General features: G+C 37.9%; 1 protein-coding gene across 1 annotated transcript; it reads right to left on the bottom strand.

Moving 5' to 3' along the window:
- Positions 1-13740: 13740 nt before the first annotated feature.
- LOC147635389 (uncharacterized) lies at positions 13741-16664 on the bottom strand. Its single transcript, XM_086802258.1, has 2 exons — positions 16628-16664; positions 13741-16429 (listed from the first exon to the last, which is right to left on the bottom strand). The coding sequence occupies exons 1-2, from the start codon at positions 16662-16664 to the stop codon at positions 14082-14084; spliced, it is 2385 nt and encodes a 794-aa protein (XP_086658384.1). The 3' UTR covers positions 13741-14081.
- Positions 16665-20945: the final 4281 nt, after the last annotated feature.

Genomic DNA, 20945 nt, shown 5'->3' with positions numbered 1-20945 from the left:
AATTTTTAATTTCCAAGAGAGTAAACAATAAGAAAAGTTTAATTAATCTTTTTGTTAATCATTCTAGGATAAAGAAGGGATGAATTGAAAAGAAGAGAAGGGGGGTGGCCTTTTCATCAAGGCACAGCATTAGAATTTACTTCAATCAACTATAAAACAAGAAAATCAAGAAAACCATAGATTTAAAATTAAAAAGTAAGAAAAATTTAGCTTACATGTAGTTGTAAGCTTTCCTTTAGCTTGAGTGATTGAGGGTTCTACTCTTGTTTGAAGCAAGAGTGGCCACCAATTACTATGGAGAGGATTAAGCCAAAAACAATTGAATTATCAAGAAAATTCAATGTAAATGGCTCTGGGTAGGAGTAGAGTAACAATGCATAAACACCATCAAGCTTTTACAAAAGGGGGCGGCTTCTATTTATAGGAAAAAGTGAGCCTCTAACCAAGCAAACCAATTCTAGAATTTTTCAGATCAGTTTGGTCAATTTTTGACCATTTTGAGGTCAGTTTAGCTTACTTTTTGGATCTAGTTGAAACAGGAGAGATGAAAATATCTCATTATTTTTAAGCTTAAAACTCCTCCACAAATGTGAAATAGGCGCCTCCTTCATGAGGGGAGATCCCCACACTGAGGCGTCAAAAATGCATCATTTCCTCTAAATATCTCTTAATTTTTAACTAATACACCTTGTACTCAGTCAACTCTTCATCTTATGTGAGAATTTACTCATTTTTGGGGGGTTTTTCTTTTATTCTTCAATTTATCTCCTCCCTACATTTGGATTAATCTTATTGATCTATAGGAACCTTAATTGGAGCATAATTCAAAATTTTTTGAAAATCTGGACCCTTATGCTAAGGTCCTTTATACCTATTTTTAATTAATTCCGATTGCACATTGGAAAGTTCTTTTTGAATTTTTGTTTCAGGGGAAATCATTTTAGACACTAGGAAAATTTTTATATCCAAAAATATCTTAATTTTGAATTACCTCCCTCTAGACATTTTCTCTCTCCAGGCTAAAACAGGGTAAAACAAGATCTTTCTTTTATTTCAGAGAGGGGAATAATTAAAAGATCAGAAGGGGAGGTACTTATACCTGCACACCTCAAAAGCTAGAGGGAGGAATCTTACAGTGGGAGTCATTCTAAGGCACCCTGTACCTATCCTTAGGTGTGTGAAGCACTTTAAAGAGAGAGTATTTTGGCATCCCAACCACTATTGTTCGTGATTTTGACATTTGAGTAGGCTGATTCTTGATTTTACCTTACTTTAAGGCCTTTTCAATCATGTAGATAATTTGTGCACCTTAAATGTTCACTTTATATGCATTTTATATGCATTTCTAGTGGCGTTATTTTGCAGGTTGAAGAATCACAACATGAAAACTACTAGATTGGTGCACTTTTGGCCTTTAGAAATGTACTTGATTAATTTGAGAGTAAAATTGTACCTCTTCCTTGAAATTGATTGCTTTTTGGTAGCATCTTTATGTTGATCTCATTCACTGTATAGTAGGCATCCCCCCAGATGCTTCATAAGCTATTGAGCACTCACGTTATTCTTGTTTATGGAACGCATTTTACCTTTTCAGGCAATGATTATTGTGGCTCCTTGGCATTTTTTTATCATCATGTGAGCAACAGGTTCTTGTGTCTACCTCCATTTTTAGGAGAGTAGGTTCTTATGTCTACCTCCATTTTTAAGATAATAGGTTCTTATGTCTACCTCCATTTTTAAGATAATAGGTTCTTATGTCTACCTCCATTTTTTTTATCATCATGTGAGCAACAGGTTCTTGTGTCTACCTCCATTTTTAGGAGAGTAGGTTCTTATGTCTACCTCCATTTTTAAGATAATAGGTTCTTATGTCTACCTCCATTTTTAAGATAATAGGTTCTTGTGTTTGTTGCCTTCTACAACTTTTGCCTACTGGTTCAAAGATTGGGTTCATGTAGATGATCTATGAGGACATCTTCAATTACATCCCTTCTGAAAGATCCCTGTCCCCACCGTGCAACGAATCCTAGGGTGCTAGCAGCGGAAGTAGCACTTCTTGCACGGGGCAGGGTCCTTCACTCGGGGCCTCGCCCACGAATATCCACACAAGAGACTAATCCCTTGGTTCTTCCAAAACCCAACCCGGAAAAACTTCCCTCGCACGGAAAGCATGGGCGATTCCTCCATGATATTTTTACTCTAATGTAGTCAAGAGCCTTAACTAACTGAACTGATCTGACCGAACCCATAAGTATCATAGTCAGATCAAGGAAAAGACTTGCACTTAGATAATAGAGACCAATGCTTTTTTCCTCATTGAGAGGCACAACCGTTGATTCTTTTCCATAGAACAATTTTTATCTGGGATTTACTTCATCTATCATACTATAACAGAATTGACTCTCAAATTTTAGGGATCCATCAGTCCAACCAGTCCCGTGGGTTAGCCAACCGCCCAACCACTGTAGTGATGGGATCCATTTAAGAATTTGGTTAGGTTTTGTCTCGAGAACCAAGGAAAAGAGTTCCCAGGCCCCCTAGTCGGATATTCATGCAAACTTAAAACTAGTCACACCACTTACACACCCAATATGAAATTGCCTTTTTCATAGATTCAGCTGTCTTTAACATAATCTTTTAATAAAACTATAGTATCACTGATCATAATCCTCCAAAATTATCCGGTTGAATCCTAATTTCTAATTTTTCCTTCATCGGTGTACCTATGGCATCATTGGCAACCAGAACACTCACACCACCTACCCACTTAGGGGCCTTTTTTATAGTTCCTAGCTCATAGTACCCGATAAATCAAAATGGAATCTCCGTTGAAGATCAGTAAGATCAACCAACAGATCCATATAAAAGAGCCATTGACTCATCTGTTGAGGACCAGCAAGGTCAATCAACCAAATCCATGTCCGAATTTAGAAAACAGCTCTTACTCCTTGTTCCAATATCTTCCACGACGTACGTGTGGGTATCTTTGGTGACCCAGACCCAAGCACCGTATGGTCAGCATTCTCTAGGATCCTTTGCAGGTCACCTAGCGCTTCACTCATAGGCCGCTTCCTTAGTCCCTCATCCACCGTACCGGAAGCTCACCATTTAAATCGAACCGAGGCTGGTCAAGACCTCGGCCGACCTTGCTACGCGAGACGTCCTCCGTTGACTCTCTGTCAGCTATTACAACTTTATCAGATAGATCTCCACGACCTTATTTACAAGACGGTCAAAATGCTTTCCCAGCATTTTTGACATAAAACGGTCATTTAAAAATAGGTCATAAATACAGTTTCTATAACGAACTCTTGTCTTTCCACATTGTTCCACATCAATCCTCATTTATTTCATATGTATTCCTATTCTCATCACATCATTTTCCATCTTATCACATCTTTTCTCATTTATCCACATCAGATCTCATCCACTTGCATCTACTCATATCCACATCTCATCACATCATATTCATTCACATCACATATCATCCATTCACATCTATCCCAATTTACATCACTTCTCATTCACTCACATATCATCCATTTACATTTATCCCAATTTACATCACTTCTCATTCACTCACATCCCGATTCACATGATATCACATCTCATTCATTTATATCCATCACATTCATTCATTCATATCCATCACATTCATTCTCATCACCATCCTATCACATACATTCTATCCACATTATATCACATCACTTCTATCCACATCATATCTCATTCATACACATCTCATCTTATTCATCCACATCTCATCTCATTCATCCACATCCATCCAATCGTTCACATGTATGACTACTCACATCTATCCATACATTCATATTTATCACTTCACATCCACATATATTCATGTCACATCACATTCTTTCACATACACATCCACATCCATTCTTTCACATACACATCCACATCCATTCTTTCACATACATCCACATCCATTCTTTCACATGCTCATCCAATTCATTCTTCACATACACATCCACATCCATTCTTCACATATACATCCACATCCATTCTTCACATACACATGCACATCCATTCTTCACATGCACATCCACATCCATTCTTCACATACTCATCCACATCCATTCTTTCACATGCACATCCACATCCATTCTTCACATACACATCACATCCATTCTTCACATACACATTCACACATCCATTCACATACACATACACATTCACATCCATCCATTCATTCACATCTATTTGATTCACATCATATCTCATCGCATCTATTCACATCACATCTCATCTCATCACATCTATTCACATCACATCTCATCTCATCACATCTATTCACATCACATTACATCCATCCATTCATTCACATCTATCTGATTCACATCGCATCTCATCACATCTATTCACATCACATCTCATTTCTATGCAAGTTTTCAGTTTGTTTTTCTTTTGAATACAAGGAGTATTTCTTGAATCAGTATCCCCAAAACTTCTTGATTAGAATTATGAATTTCATACGAGAATTCCTCGAATTCTATAACCTTGATCCACAGATCAATTCGAAGGGTCTCAAACTTAGTTTCAGATTTGGCGGGAGTTTTGAGTGTATTTTTCTAAACTGGTCACTCCTTCTTTCCTCGAAAACTGACGAAAGAGTTTGGTCTTGGTCAAAGTCTGATTCAAGGTTTGAGTCGAATAAGTTTTTTCCTGAACTATCTTTCTCGAAAAGGTTTGATAATTCAATTACTATTTTACTGAATTTCTTTCTTTGAATATTCACTTAACTGATTTCTAAATTAGTTACGAATTCCAATGAGGAATAGATTAATCATTTATCTGAATATTTTGATCTCGATAGATTTTCTGAATACTCTTTTTACAATCCGTGTGGATATAAAACGATAGAAATTTCTCTCTTAAAGTATTTAATTATTCATTTATCAAATACTCATAGAATTTAAACATCGAATTTAAGAGAATTCTAATTTTGATATAAAAATTCTTTGTGCATCTATTTATCATAAAAATAAACTTCATTGGGAATAAGACTTTTATAAAAAATCCTTTTATGCATCTATTCATGCATAAAGTCAAATTTAATAGGAATAACACTTTTAAAATAAAAAGAATTTCTTTATGCATCTATTTATGCATAAAAATCAATTTTTATAATAATAACGCTTTTATAATTAAAAAATTTCTTTATGCATCTTTCCATGCATAAAAATCAAATTTAATGAGAATAACACTTTTTAAATAAAAACAATTCCTTTATGCATCTTTCTATGCATAAAAATCAAATTTAATGAGAATAACACTTTTGAAATAATATAAATCCTTTATGCATCTTTCTATGCATAAAAATCAAATTTAATGAGAATAATACTTTTGAAATAAAAATAATTCCTTTATGCATCTTTCTATGCATAAAAATCAAATTTAATGAGAATAACAGTTTTGAAATAAAAATAATTTCTTTATGCATCTTTCTATGCATAAAAATTAAATTTAATGAGAATAACACTTTTGAAATAAAAATAAATCCTTTACGCAACTTTCTATGCATAAAAATCAAATTTAATAATTAATATCAGTGATATCCATGCATATTCATAGGTGAATATGTAGATGGAGTAATTATAATATTTCTTTTAGATGCAAAAATGGTGGGAATTACTCTTTTGGAATAACATAAAAACAAACTTTCTTTTCCACAAAATTTTGGAAAATTTTGCCATAACTTTCCTTTGTATGGCTAACCATTTCTCATTTTTATCATTCTATTTTGAACTTAAGTTAACCCAAATTAGATTCATAGAACTCTAATCTACAAAATTTTCTAAATTCAAGAGAGTAAACAATAAGAAGAGTTTAATTAATCAAGAGAGTAAACAATAAGAAGAGTTTAGTTAAACTTTCTAGGATTAAGAAAGGCTGGAATGTAAAGAAGAGAAGGGGGTGGCCTTTTCCTCAAAGGCATAGCATTTGAATTTAATTCAATCAATTGGTAAAACATGTAAAACAAGAAAGCCATAGATTTAAAATTAAACAAGTAAGAAATTTAACTAACATAGAGCTTGTAAGCTCTCCTTTGGCTTGAGGGATTGAGGGTTCTACTCTTGTTTAAATCAAGATTGGCCACCAATTCACTTTGGACAGGATTAGGCTAAAAATAATTAAATTATTAAAAAATTCAATGTAAATGGCTCAGGATAGGAGCAGAGTAAATGGCTCAGGACAGGAGCAGAGTAACAGTGCATAAATACCATTAAGATTTTACAAAGGAGAAGGCTTCTATTTATAGGAAAAAGTGAGCCTCTAACCAAGCAAACTGATTCTAGAATTTTTGAGATCAGTTTGGTCAATTTTTGTCCATTTTTGGGTCAGTTCAGCTTACTTTTTGGATCTAGTATAGGAGAGAGGAGAGATGAAATATCTCATTTTATTGATTAAAAATTAGGGATAATGATGAGAAAAAAGGTGCCTCCTTCATGAGGGGAGATCCCCACTCTAAGGTGTCAAAATTCAGTTTTTTAATTGTTTTCTTTGGTCCTTAGTCCACTCTTCATGTTATGTGAGCATTTACTCATTCTTGGGGGGTTTTTCTTTTACTCTTCAATTTATCTCCTCCCTACGTTTGGATTAATATTATTGGTCCATAGGAACCTTAATTGGACCATAATCCAAAATTTTTTAAAAATCTGGACCCTTAGGCTAAGGTCCTTTATACCTTTTTTTAATTAATTTCAATTGCACATTGGAAAGTTTTTTTTGAATTTTTTTCAAGGGAAACTATTTTAAACACTAGGAGGATTTTTATATCCAAAAATATCTCAATTTTGAATTACCTCCCTCTAGACATTTTCTCTCTCTCCAGGCCAAAACAGGGTAAAACAGGATCTTTCTTTTATTTCAGAGAGGGAAATAATTATAAGATCAAAAGGGGAGGTTCTTACACGTGCACACCTCAAAAGCTGGAGGGAGGAATCTTACACCTTCGTTGGATGAAGTGATGGGCAAGTCATCCTAGTGTAAGCAAGTGGACTCCTCCATGGGATGGGTTTGTGGTTGCATTGGTCTCCAAACCATAGAATTATTTTGCACAGATTGGGTAGCTAAAATTGATGATGAAGATTAGGTAGATTAAATTGTTGCAGATTGATTATGTATGGTAGATTAAACTGATTAGGTATATTAGGTAGATTGATTAGATTGATTAGGTAGATTAGGTAGATTAAGTAGATTAAGTAGATTAGGTAGATTAAATTGTTGAAGATTGATTAGGTAGATTAGGTAGATTAAATTGTTGAAGATTGATTATGTATGATAGCTTTAGGTACCCATATGAGGTTATTACCATTATAATATCCATGAGCCTAAAGGAGATCTATGGGTATTCACATTTGATGAACTCACTAATTTGAAGCATTGTACCTTTGATTGATGGGTTTTCATTTTTGGTGCAGACTCCTTCCTCAGTGCATACTTTTTCTTGTTTTGGAGCATGGTTATACCTTCATGATAGCATTGGGCTTGTAGTAATACCTTTGGAATCTAGACTTTCTTTTTACTGGCATTTTCTTGTGTAATTGCTTTGAATCCCATGTTTGAGGTTGCTTTATGTTCTTCTTCTTGTCATGCCTTTGAATTTGTCGTTTTGTGAATGTAGCTTTGTTTGACTAGGGGCCAAATAGAATTTATACCCTCATAGAATCCTTTTCCTTGAATTAGTTTCTTATCCACCCACCTTTATATGCTTTAGAAGTATGTTGACTAGGTAGCCAAATAGGATTGCTACCCTCATAGAATCCTTGTGCTTGAAATAGTTTCTTTTCCACCCACCTTTGGATCTTCATGGTCTTCTTGGTGGTAGAGAATAATATTTACTTGTCAAAATCGAAGCTTTTGTACCTATTTTGATATGATTTGGCAAGGCTTTGGTTATGGGTTATGGCAACATTGATGAAGCTAGGGTCTTCAACAAGGGGGGGCTACCGATGTTGAGGCTATGTCTTAAATTTTACCAAATCCAATTGTGGATTCGATCTCTTTTATCATTGTAGACTTAGGAACTTTAGCAAGAGGAGTTGTCATTGATAAGATTACGATGATAGCTTTTCCTTTATTGTCAGCTGTAGTGATAACTTGGGTTACTATAGTCAAGGATTGTGGAGTTGGAAATGAAGGGATTATAAAACATCATTTCAATTAAGCGTCATTGAATTTTTACCATGGTTCACACCATGAATCTAGGGTTTTTATCTACAGGGCAAGGGCACCAAATCTCCAAGTGTGAGTTCTTGTATTTGTAGGGTTTTAGGGTTTTGTGTCTTGTGTCTGTGAGTTTAAACATTATTTCATTGAGTTAAAGACGATGTACCAGTCAAATAAGGTTGATGCATGGCTTGTGTTTATGATTGATTTTGTTCATTTACATAAAATTTAGGACAAAGTGTGGGTTCATGGCCTTGTTTGCAATGATTATAATATAAAAGCATTGACTTTATGCCATCAGGTGGAAGAGGCTTCAGATTTTGTTGATGTTTAGCACATTTTTCATCCTGGATTTCTCTCCCCATTAAAGCGATGTAAAGCTACTGAGTGGTGAGCTTTAAAACCAAGTTGTTTACAACCCTTTGTTTGGTTAAGGGATTCCCCATTTCTAGGTCATCATCCAACATGTTGTCATCCAATCAGACAGCCTCTTTGTAACATCTCTCTCTCTCTTATGGAGTTCTTAGTGTGGTTTAATCCACCTTAATTCCTATGCTTAATATATGTCTATCACCATGATCAATCCCATTTTAGGATTGTTTAACATGGTATCAAAGCTTGGGTGGGCTCTTGGTCATGGTGAATATCTATGTATAGTTTTTCTTGGTTATGAGTTAATTGATTAAGCATATCTTCTACTTTAGCATTTCTATTACAAAAAATTTAAGCATACTCATATTGTCATTTGGATTTGCCCCAAGAGAGTTGCAAATGGGAGTTTTGCAACATGGACAGCCCGCTCATCATCAAAATAAGGATTTTCAGCAAGTACAAAGGATATGAAGTCTTCAGTGTCAACAAGGAAGCTGCCAAGGAGACAAAGGTGTCTCAAGAAGGTGTTGTGAGTTTTGCCTCATGAAATTTTGAAAAAGTGTTGCCATTTTAGGATGTGTGAATCCCTTAGTACTTTGCAATTTGACAAGGATGTGAGGTGCATGCTTGTTCATGTGAAAACAAACAATTGTGGGGGTTGGTTGGAGCCTAAGTGGAGATGATCATCCTCATTGATTTGCTCATGAAAGATGAGCTGGTTGTGGATGCTATTGGAGCATTCATTTTTCTGGCTTATGCACATGTGGTTTCATTTGAGAGACCATGTGGTTTATGCATGGGTGGTTTCATTTGAGAGACCATGTGGTTTATGCATGGGTGGTTTATGCATGGGTGGTTTCATTTGAGAGACCATGTGAAAAGCACCCTTAAAGGTTCAGCATGCAAAGAGGAGAGTATGCAAGGCTATGGAGTTCATTTGGGAGCTCATGGTGGTCATAATAATGGCTATGTAAACCTCAAGAGGGAGGTTAAATGGACGAAGCAAAGTGAGGGGCTCACTTGGGAGCTCATTAACAAGCATATTGATGGTTGTGTAAACCTCAAGGAGGAGTTGTAGGGTAGAAACAGTGTTGTAATAGCATGGCTATGCAAGAGAAGCTTGTATAAAAAGCCTTAAGCACAAAAAGAAGGGTAGCTTAGCTAAAGCCATAGCATGGAGTGGAGAATTAAGGGCAAAAACTGGAGGTGAGGGCTTATGGAGGCTATGGTAGTAAGTGCAGAGTGGCTGGCAGGCCATCCATGTATGGGGAAAACAACACCACAAGAAGAAGAGCACAATAGCATGGCTACCCAATGGTTGAGGGGCACTGTCAAGGCTGTGCCCCTCGCAAGACTCTATAGTAATCATGGGAAGCGTCAAGATCAGCGCGCCTCTCTCGAGATTGACCAGGAAGGCTTTTCCATGATGAAAACGGCCAGAGAAAAAGCAGCCAGAGGGCGCACACAAAGGGGTTGATTCCAAGACAAGATGATGACCGAGCGCATGGGGAGCAAGATGAGCCTTTCAAATAGGAAAGTCGGGAGCTCTTGAGGACAAAAAGTAAGCTAAACTGACCTAAAAATGGTCAAAAATTGACCAAACTGATCTGGAAAATTCTAGAATCAGTTTGCTTGGTTAGAGGCTCACTTTTTCCTATAAATGAAGCCTCCCTCTTTGTAAATGGTTAATAGTGTTTCATGCATTGTTACTCCACTCCTCCCCAGAGCAAAAAATAGTGAATTTATTGATAATTCATTAGTTTTTGACCATTTCCTCTTCAAAAGAGTTGGTGGCCACTCTTGTTGCAAACAAGAGTAGATCCCTCAAACCATCAAGCCAAAGGAAAGCTCACAAAAATTCATGTAAGCTAGAAATCCTACTTTTTTTTATTCCATCTAATGGTTTTCTAATTTTTGTTTTCTTTAAAATGAAAAATGATGCTATGCCTTGTTGGAAAGGCTTTCCCTCTCCCTTTATTCTTGAATTCAGCCTTTCTTTATCCTAGATGTGTAATCAAATTGTTAGAATTAAACTTTTCATATTGTTTCTCTTTAAAAGTGAAATTTGATTAGTTTAGAATGCTTTAAACCATTTGGGATAATTTCTAAGTAACTTGAGAATGAAAAATTTTGAAAAATGGTCAGCCATACAAAGGAGGTTATGGCAAAACTAGTCCAAAGAGGACGGTTGAGTGCTAAAATGTAGTGGCCTACAGATTAACCAGGAGGCGCAGGTTAAAGCAAGAAAGAACCAGCAGCGCAGCATTGAAAGCGATGTCATGTGCAGCGCAGTATGAAGGAGTAGTGATCCAGAGTTGAGGGCAACAGAGTCACAGTGCAGAGTGAAGGAGAAGACCCAAGTGGGTTTTGTATCTGCAAAAATAGAAGACTGGCAAGCAGACTTCATATAGTAAATGATATGCAGCGCGTGGTAGAGCTTCAAGATGGGGCTGTGCAACCAGCTTTACAAATGCATTGAATATCCTACAGCTAGATGTGGTGCAATGAATTGAGGATCCTTGGAGTTTTTTTAAAAAACAATGTAAACATACCCTTAATAACCCTAAGGATTGATTCACACACCAAAATTATAAACCTTCAAAAGCATGAAAGTGTTCACACACATATGGGTCCGCTACCCGGCTTTGGCCAAAAGGTTTTGTAAATCGTCCCCGAGCGCCTATGTGCTTAAAACAAGATTTTTTTTGTAATCACCCACATTGGTATGAGGGTTGCTCTGCCCGAGCTCACCGAGAAGCTCAAAATGGTTATTGTGATGTGTGCATGAACGATGCACGTGTGAGGTGCATGCGCATGGGTTGGTTCCCCTGAACTTCTATGCTCAAATCGGGCTCAGTGGTTCCGCTGTGAGCAAGTTGGCTCAAAATAGACTAGGAGTCTAAGATGGTAGACATGCACACACATGTTTGTTTGATGGACCCTCCTATGTATCATTGAGGGGGAGTGTTGAGAGGTAGTGATTGCGGTTGTGCAATGCTACATGAATGGGTGAGTTGTGGAACACCTCGATTAAGAGGGGGTGTTGAGAGATGTAATCGCGGTGATGTGTGTATGTGGGAAAGCACCCTAGAGGTGTAAGATATTGTGGCAAGATAAGAATGCCACATGTAATATTGAATGGTGTGTGAGTGTTGACCAAAAGAAGTGGAAAAGGGAGTGCCACATGGATGATGACATGTAAAGTGGGATAAGGCTAGAAAGCCTATATCATTGTATGGTTCATTTGTGGAATACAATAGAATTGAGTGTTGAGTGTGCAATATCTCTCTCTCTTATGGAGTTCTTAGTGTCGTTTAATCCACCTTAATTCCTATGCTTAATCTATGTCTATCACCATGATCAATCCCATTTTAGGATTGTTTAACAAAAATCTCGTATGGTTTTATTAGTTTTTCGCTCAATTGAGTAAAGTTCACATGATGCCAATGACCCCGCCTAACCTCTGAATAAAGGCCTCTTTTAGGGTTCTAAAATTAACCTTCATCTCTGGCCTTAAAGTTTGGAACCATTGTCTTGCTCTAACTTCTAAGCACAAGTTTAGGGCTTGCACCTTAGTGGGATAATCTGGATTTTATAGACCTTCACAAATTGCGTCAAACATTTGGAGATATTGAAAATGATCTCCACTCCCAGAAAACTTATCCATAAGCTTGGAAATTTCCAATGAAGTATTTCTAGAGAGTATGACAACTCTTGTGCCATCCTCCTTCGTAGAGCCCTGCACATGGAAAGAGTTTGTTGACTAAAGGATAAAGGGGGTTGAGAAGTGATTGGGTTGAAATTAGTATTATGCAAGGGACTTGAGATTGGAAAAATTAGGGTTACTACCGGTTTGGTGAAACCCAGTAGAGCACTCATGTGTAGAGTTGGTCTAATGCAAATATGAAGTCCCTAAGGAGTGTGAGGCCTCAATGTGTGACATAGGTCTCAATGGCTACCTAAGGCTCGTTTCAAGATCTAAATCAGTCATCTGCATGTATAGGGTTAAGTTCTTAGACACTACAGGAGTTGACTCTACTAATATTATTAGAGTAATATCCCCTTTCTAGACTTAGCTCTCCTCTCTCTCTCTCTCAAGGGGAGTTCCAAGTTCAAAAGCTAAACATGTGAACAATAATGTAAATGAATATGAAAATTAAATAAGATATGCGTCTTTTGAATCATGCTTGCATGCACATGCTATATATGTTTTATAGAGTGACATCTTATGGATTTGCACTTCCTACCAAACACATTTACGCTCTCCATTATTGGAGTTGGTCCAATGCAAATATGAAGTCCCTAAGGTGTGTGAGGCTTCAATGTGTTGCATAGGTCTCAAGGGGTAAGTTTTTAGCTTCAATGTGTTGCATAGCTTCAATGTGAGGCTACCTAAGGCTGGTTTCAAGGTCTAAATTAGACATCTGCATGTATAGGGGTAAGTTTTTAGAGACTGCAGGAGTTGACTACTAATATTATTAGAGTGCTACCCCCTTTCTAGACTTAGCGCTCTCTCTCTCTCTCTCTCTCTCTCTCTCTCTCTCTCTCTCTCTCTCTCTCTCTCTCTCTCTCTCTCTCTCGTAAGGGGAGCTCCAAATTCAAAAGCTAAACATGTAAACAGTAATGTAAATGAATAATAAAATTAAATAAGATATATGTATTTTGAATCATGCTTGCATGCACAAACTGTATATGTTTTATAGAGAGTGACATCTTATGAATTTACACTTTCTATCAAACACATTTATGTTTTCCATTATTAGCACAAGGAGAGAATTGGCCAATGAATAATCAATTAATCTACAAGAGTTGTTTAGAACTCTTGTTAATGCTTTGACGTATTTTGAAGATATCAAAATGGAGAGGGAAATTAGAGGAATTGTTCATTTGAGAGGTGGATGCAATGTGGATTAATATGGCGCACATATCGTTTTTGAATGAAGGACTCGTCATAGTAAATGTTGGAGTGAATGCTGCTTTTGCATTATTGTGTTTAGGAAAAGTAGCTCTACCGTAATAAATATGGTAAATTTGATTTTACATGTACCTATACAACCTTGTCTTAAAACTTTTGTCTCCGCTTCTCTAGCCTTACCGTTTTTCTAGATCATTTCTCTTTAATGATGATTCGACATTAATGCAAAAAACAAAAATTGTACAGAACTTTTTTTTTTCTCAACAATAGGACTCTAAGACCACTCCCAAGGACTTAAGCTTTTTAACTTGGAACACAACTCTAGAAAAAATTCAAACTATGGAAATCTTGATGAGGGTCCAAGGATAGGGTCTCTCTCTTTTACCTCTATGCTAGACAAGGAAGGATATATCAAACTCGCGGGAGCCACATGCTACAACCATATCATCTCTCTTAATATGATAGATCTCTCTCTCTCCAAAACAAATTAGGGTAGTGAGGGCACTTAAATGAGGCTGCCCACAAAAAGGACAATAAAAATCACGGTCTGAAACCATCATCACTGGATGTCAAGGACAAGAAACGTCACGGTCTGAAACCATCATCAGTAGATGTCCAGAATACCTGTGATGAGTTTATTGCAAAGAGGGCACGTACCCCTGCCCTTCCAAAGCTCTCTGCTGCATTTTCTGCAGAAGGTGTGGCCACATGGAGTGAAGGCGGCCCCCTTCAAGCCCACCATGCAGACACAGCACATGGGATCAAGGGCCTCGCTCGGCTCCTCCCATGTGTCCCATGGGCATGCACCCCCCCATGAGCTATGGAGGCTCCAATCCTCCCTCTGTGCCAAGAAGCTACTGAGGGGCACCCTTGCCCTCCTCCTCTCTGATCCTCCTCCCTCGTCCTGCCTCTCCTCATCTCTCTGTGGAACTTCCAGAACCCCCCCTTCTATCAATGTCCCAGCTTGGGCTTCTTCACTATCCTGTGAAGCATGCCTGTTGCTAATAGAGGTTGAATCCACCATAGCCATGCTCCTGGAGTCAACCCCCTCCTCTTCTTTTAAGTGGTGTGCATTGGAGTGAGCTCCCTCTCCTTCTTCTTCCAAGGGGTGTGTAGAGCTGCATTCCAATAGCCTTCCATGGTCGCTGTCATCATCATTATGGCTGCATGCCGATTGCCTTCCATTGATTTCACCATCACCACCATGGCTGAATGGCAATGGCCTTCCATTGATGTCACCATCACCAACATGGTTGCATGCCATTGGCCTTCCATTGATGTCACCATCACCATTATGGCTGCATGCCAATGGCCTTGAAGTAACGTCACCATCACCATGATAGCTGCATACCATTTGCTTTGAATTGGTGTCACCATCACCGTTATGGCTGCATGCCAATGGACTTGCATGGATTTTAACATCATTATTTTGGCAGCATGACAATGGCCTTCCATTGATGTCATCCTCATCATTATTGCAGCATTCCAATGGCCTTCCATTGGTGACATCCTCATCATTATGGCAGCATTCCAATGGCCTTCCATTGTCGTCCTCCTCATCATTATGGCAGCATTCCAATAGTTTTCCATTATTGCCATCCTTATCACTGGAACTGTTTGCCGAGATCCTTCCACTGATGCCATCATCATTATTGCAGCTGCATGCCGTTGGTCTTCCACTGATGCCATGATCATCTTTAAAGCTGCAAGCTAAACACCCTCCATTGATGCCATAGATAGGATATACATGACCATCGATATTATGATGTGGACGACAATTATTGTCATCATCATCATCAACATCGTCATCCGATGGTACTTTTGATGATGCACATGTCATAGTGATCGATGAACAAGAAGGCCCTTCCATCTGCATCTCACCATCCCTATCTGCATGCTTTCCTGCAACAGAAGCATGCATGGTGTGCATGCAAACCATGCAGCAAGAACTCATCGCCGACGTCTCTGACACTGATGAAGAAGAGTAGAGATCAGCAGGTAGGCTGTCCTCTGAGGCAGAGCTATAGCAAGCAATTCTAAAGATACCAAGCAACACTTTGCCTGAACTCCTTCCCATCTTAGAAGTAGCTTTAGCATTTGGATTCTTCTCTGCGGCAGCTGCATGCTTCTCAGCAAATTCCTTCACCCTTTGGCTTTTTGCTTTTTCCTTCTTGTTCTTCAACATCTCCATGACCCTCTTCACAATCCTCCTGCTTGCAAACTCTCCATGTCTCTGCAGATTCCCTTCAAGAAGGCCTTCTTCTGTTGAAACAATGGCATTCCAGAGAGCTTGATTAGCTTCTTCTTTCCTAGAAGACCTCAATTCAGAGGCCATGAGGGTAGCCACAGTGCCTTTTGATGGCAAATTGGCCCTACCCCATTCCAATGAATCATCAAACCTTTCATCGACAAGCTCGTCATGCAGGCAAAACCTGCAATTAGAAGCTTTTGCTGCCTTTTCTGCAGAGCAATAACAGCAATTCACATGGTGCAGACTGTAGTATGCTGTCAAAGGGTGAATTGGGCTCTTGTTCTGCAGCAGAAGGGGGCCATTACCAGCCTCAAAATGGGAAAGAATCCTTCTCAATTGAAGCTCAAGCAGCAATGGGTTTGAGTAATCCTCTATGCTTTTGGCTTGCTGATAGAAAGCTTTCTCCAAGATGGGCAAAGCTTGACGAAGCTTAATCTTCCACTCTGATGAGAAATCAGGTCTCCATTGCAGCAGAAGGGAGTGTATTTTAGCAGTGACAAGCTGTCTTTCTTCACTAGGATGAGAAAATTCTTCATGAGATGGCTGCCCATCGAGCTGCAAAGCCTTCTGTACTGCGATTTCAATCACATTTGCGAGCCATTGCTTATATGGGTTCTCTCCTGCAGCTTTGTGGGCAGGTATAATGCAGTCTTGTGGGCACATGGCTTGCGTTTCTTGATCAGCGCCGCGGCAAGAAACCGCTGAGAAAACACAGGAAGGACATCAAAGGTAATTAGCCAAGCAAGAGAAGCTTTAATGGAAGCTCAAAGGCAAGAACTATACACAGCAGAGAAAGATCAAACGGCAAGAAAAGGATTAACGATGGATCCTTAGGATTGCAAATCATTAGCGTTTACTTAAATCTTCTTAATTAACATGCTCAGAAATCGAAGTCTAACCAGCAAGGCGGCATTGGGTCGGCTTCACCGTCCACATGCTGCTTATTGTTTCTAAATATTAAAACTACAATTCTCTTTAAAAATTAGCTTATCTTGGAGCTTTTTAGCACTTTAACATCATATTCAGTTACAAGAGAGGTATCAAGCAATATGATTGGCTTCTTGTAATATAACAGCCGTTTTCCCATTGCGTTAAAAAAAAAACCCCAAAAAAAAAAAACAAACAAATGATACATTAATGCAACATGGGGGGATTAACTACTCAAATGATACATTAATGCAACATGGGGGGATTAACAACTCAAATGAAGGTCATACCATGTTATTGAACAAGTGGAGTCCTTACCCCACCACACTAGGTTAAAAGCACACTACTGGTCTCTACATGTGCATTGCCTCTAGTATGTCAATAGTAGAAACCCTAGTGCACCCTCTAAGGCTTTGTATTGCAATGTATTATTTTTGACTCCTCAAGGCTTGAGGGACTTTGTACATTTTTTTTGGAATGCAATACTCAACTAAGAATTGAGCATTGAAAAAAAAAAAGCACACTGGTGGTCGGAAATGCAAGTTGTCCAATAAAAGCAAAAGATTTCAATGCTAAATTTTGAAAGCTACTATATTGCTATAGTATGTATGGGCCATGACTCATGCTACTATATTGCTATAGTATATCTTGCATTACTTAATTAATTAAAGTATTAGAGGTACCTTCTATCTTGCATGTCTTTTTTTTCTTTTTCTTTTTTGGTAAGAAGTTAATCATCACCATGATATCAGGCCAAACAACATCTGTACTTGCATTTTCAGAAAATCTATTTGTATGCCAAGTTTTCTTTCGAGAATCTTTTAATTAACTCCCTTAGCAAGATTTTTTAAGAATTACCACACTTTCCTTGCACCATGGCTAGTGCGAAATTTGGAATATTCAAAAAGAGGTCGTAAAAGGTTTCACAATATTGGCACGGAATTTTCGGGAAAAAAAATCCCTAGTGCCAAATTTGAAATTATGGACTTAGATTCCCCATGCAACATTAAGGCCTATCTCTTTTCCTCTATCTTAGAGGAAAAGACTTCATTAACAAGAATCACCATGAGAACTAAGGATAAATCCATACCTATCAAGTATTTACTTATACTTTTCATTATCCTCACTTGTACTTTGTTTTGCTGACACAAACTTTCAGATACATTCTCTCACCTATCTCTAGCTACATAAGCAAACATGAACCCCCTTGAATAAATATGTAATAAAAAATGGGATTTGACCTTGCATTTTGAAAACTTGCTTTCAAAACCCTAAAGATGCATCTTGGGATTCTACCTTATCATGTCAATGATCACCCAACCTTGACGTGGTTTAGAATAAGATCATTTTACTAGATGCATGAACCTATTGGATTCTTGGTTTAGTAGATGAAAGAAAGGGGATGGGGTTTAGTGCTTAGTTTTGTATGATACTCACATTCAATATAAGTAAAACGCATCTTGTGGGGTGATGTGACACAAGATATATATGCTTAGTTTTGTATGATATTCACATTCAATATAAGTAAAACGCATCTTGTGGGGTGATGTGACACAAGATATATATGCTAAACGAGTATAAAAAGTGGCATATATGTATGTCAACTAAAGTGTTTTTCAAAACTGCATGATACTGACCCGATGAGTTGGCTATCCTACGCTAGAGATGTTAAGTTAATTAAACTTGGGTATCACATGTTTGAAGGCTGATGGGGTAGAAACCAAAGTGCAATAGTTAGTAATTGAGTTACATTGAGTAGGTCATATTTTAAATGTGTGACAAAATTTGGCTCATCGTCTACTTCTAAAGTTATGTGATGCCTCAAGCATTATTTTTTAAAAGATATCAAGGTACTAGCATTGAAAATATTATCAAGGTACTAGCATTGATAATATGCTTTAAAAAATGCTTTATGGTAAGTTTTCAAAGAAAATTAACTAAATTGATTTTTCATAAAAGTTTGCATAAAGTCAAATTCTTTGAGTTCTTTTCACTTCAAATAGCACAAGATATCACATTTATAATAAAAGATCACGCTCCACATTATTAAGTTTTTGTGCAATAGTTGGTACACACACAAAGGAAAGGCAAGTTGTTTTTTCTGAAGCATGCTTCAAATAGCAAGAGATATCACATTTACAATGAAATTGCTTTGGGAGTCAAGGAAAAAAATAAGGGCTAATCTTTACCGATTGGCTATTTTTTGGGGTTTTCCCCAAAAAAATTCACCTCACATCTTAAAACATTTGCTCAAATTTTGGCCGTTTTGAAGGGTTTTAGAAAATATGCGCCCAATTTTGGACACTTTAGGGAATTTTTTGAAACTGTTTGTCCTATTTTCTATAATTTTAGATTTATGTAGGAGGAATAATCGCTAACCCACCTACACTTACATATTCATGGAGGCATCTTATTTTTTACCCTGATTGGAGTGCCTTGGTTATGCGTTTTCTTTTATTATTAATGAAATGCATATGTACCTAGTATCCATCAATAGCATGTGAAAGATTTTGCAAGCTAGGAAAGGAGAAAAATGGACATGGCCATGCTCGATATGAGGCAATCATTAGTATCTAGGGATCCGGGTCATTGCGAAATGTGAAATGTGAAACGTCCATGAGATGTTTCAGTCATGGACTGAGACGTTGGGCTTTTCAGGGCAGCTTAAAAAAACATGAGAAAAAAAAAGTGCTATGATACAATTTTCTAGCGTGTCGCGACGTGCTTCTCTGTCGTCAACAAGGTAACCCTCTCTCTATATATATTTATATATATGCAAAAATTAAAATTTAAAAGAAAGGGTTCTCCCCGTAGCCATTTTTTAGGGTCCCCAATTTGTTTTAATAAAGAAACTTTTAGTAAAATGGAAAAAAACTCACAAATTTGGGCATCAATTGAATTTTTGAAATTTCTGAAATGGGCATTCAATTCAATGCCCAAATTTGGGGGTGTTATCCAATTTGGAGCAAAACCCCCAAATTGCTTGCCCAATTTGAGCAATCCCAAACTGGACCCTCAAGTTGGTTGCCAATTCCACCAATGTGAGGGTGGAAAGACTACCACGAATCAACCATGGAAGCTTAGGCATAAGCTCCAAGTAGACAAGATTGTCATATCATCATAAAGGATAAAAGGGTACAATATCCGTGAGCCCTATGCCTAATATAGCCCAAGCCCCCCCCCCCAAAAAAAAAGTACACATGTAAACGATCCTAGGCCTAAGAGCCTAGGCCCCATCCCCCATGTGCATGTGCATACCAAATCTACTTCATTACAATCCATTCCCTCCTACAATGATTTTGTCCTCGAAATCGAAGGGTGGTCGTGCACAAAACAAATACAAGGCTATATACAAAAAGCCTAATACATAACCAAGTGTCACCATGCAGACAACCAATACCAATACATGAATCTCATGACCCCCGAGGTCAAATGGAAAAGATTTAGGACTCCCGTCTATGATGAGGAGTTGGGTATTCTCCCACGATCAAATGGAAAAGATATGAATGTTGCCACACGAAGATGAAATAATCTATACAACCACAACCACATGGATGAAATGTAAATCCAAGCCATGTAGACTTGAAAGCAATGGCTCTCAAACCACCTGGATCAAATGGAAAATGTAGAAAGCCAATGTTGGCGACAAAGCCAATCTCGATGACAAAGCTAGGTATGAGTCCTTTTGGGTTAAATGGTTAGATGTAGTATGCACCACAAACCCTCGAATCCAATGTAACATAGCTCTCAGGTCAAAAGCGAAGCTCAAGTCTGAGGGATAGCTCTTAAGCCCATCCTCGCAAACCATAACATGGAACTGACATCCAGGGTATCTGCCAAATGGAAGCAAAACTCCTAGCTGGAATGTTGAATGATCTGCCCCCCTCGATGGAATGATATGGATCAAAACCACACTTGCATACAGATACCACTTCTCCCAAAAGTGCTAGTATGTGTAAAGAGTCCCAAGTCGACAAATGAAATCCAAGTAGACACCATAGCTCCTCGCCTGATCCTATACAAAGAGATGTAAAGATGCATACATGTACATAGCCCTACACTCATCAAAATAGCATGATAATGTTGCGTGCTCATTTGAACTAGACATCTGATATGCATATAGCTTGCCTGTATGGCACACATACACAATGTTTCACTTGGGTCCCATAGGACATTGATCAAAGTGCTCATAGTGTGAGGCGCGTGTGAAAAACCACCAATAAGGCCTAAGGTGTGTAAAAAAACTCACAAAATCCCCAAATGTGTGGCGCAACCCACAAAGTGCTAATG

The sequence above is a fragment of the Cibotium barometz genome, chromosome 9 (genome assembly GCF_041138505.1).
Source record: "Cibotium barometz isolate CiBa-2024 chromosome 9, ASM4113850v1, whole genome shotgun sequence".
Classification (NCBI taxonomy): domain Eukaryota; kingdom Viridiplantae; phylum Streptophyta; class Polypodiopsida; order Cyatheales; family Cibotiaceae; genus Cibotium; species Cibotium barometz.
This window is presented reverse-complemented; position numbering and strand designations above follow the sequence as displayed.

Bases quoted from the DNA above. Each gene is read 5' to 3' on its own strand.
- LOC147635389 (XM_086802258.1), bottom strand. From the start codon at position 16,664: ATGTGGACGGTGAAGCCGACCCAATGCCGCCTTGCTG. The intron at 16,430-16,627 runs GTTAGACTTCGA...GTGTTTTCTCAG, and splicing joins GACCCAATGCCGCCTTGCTG to CGGTTTCTTGCCGCGGCGCT.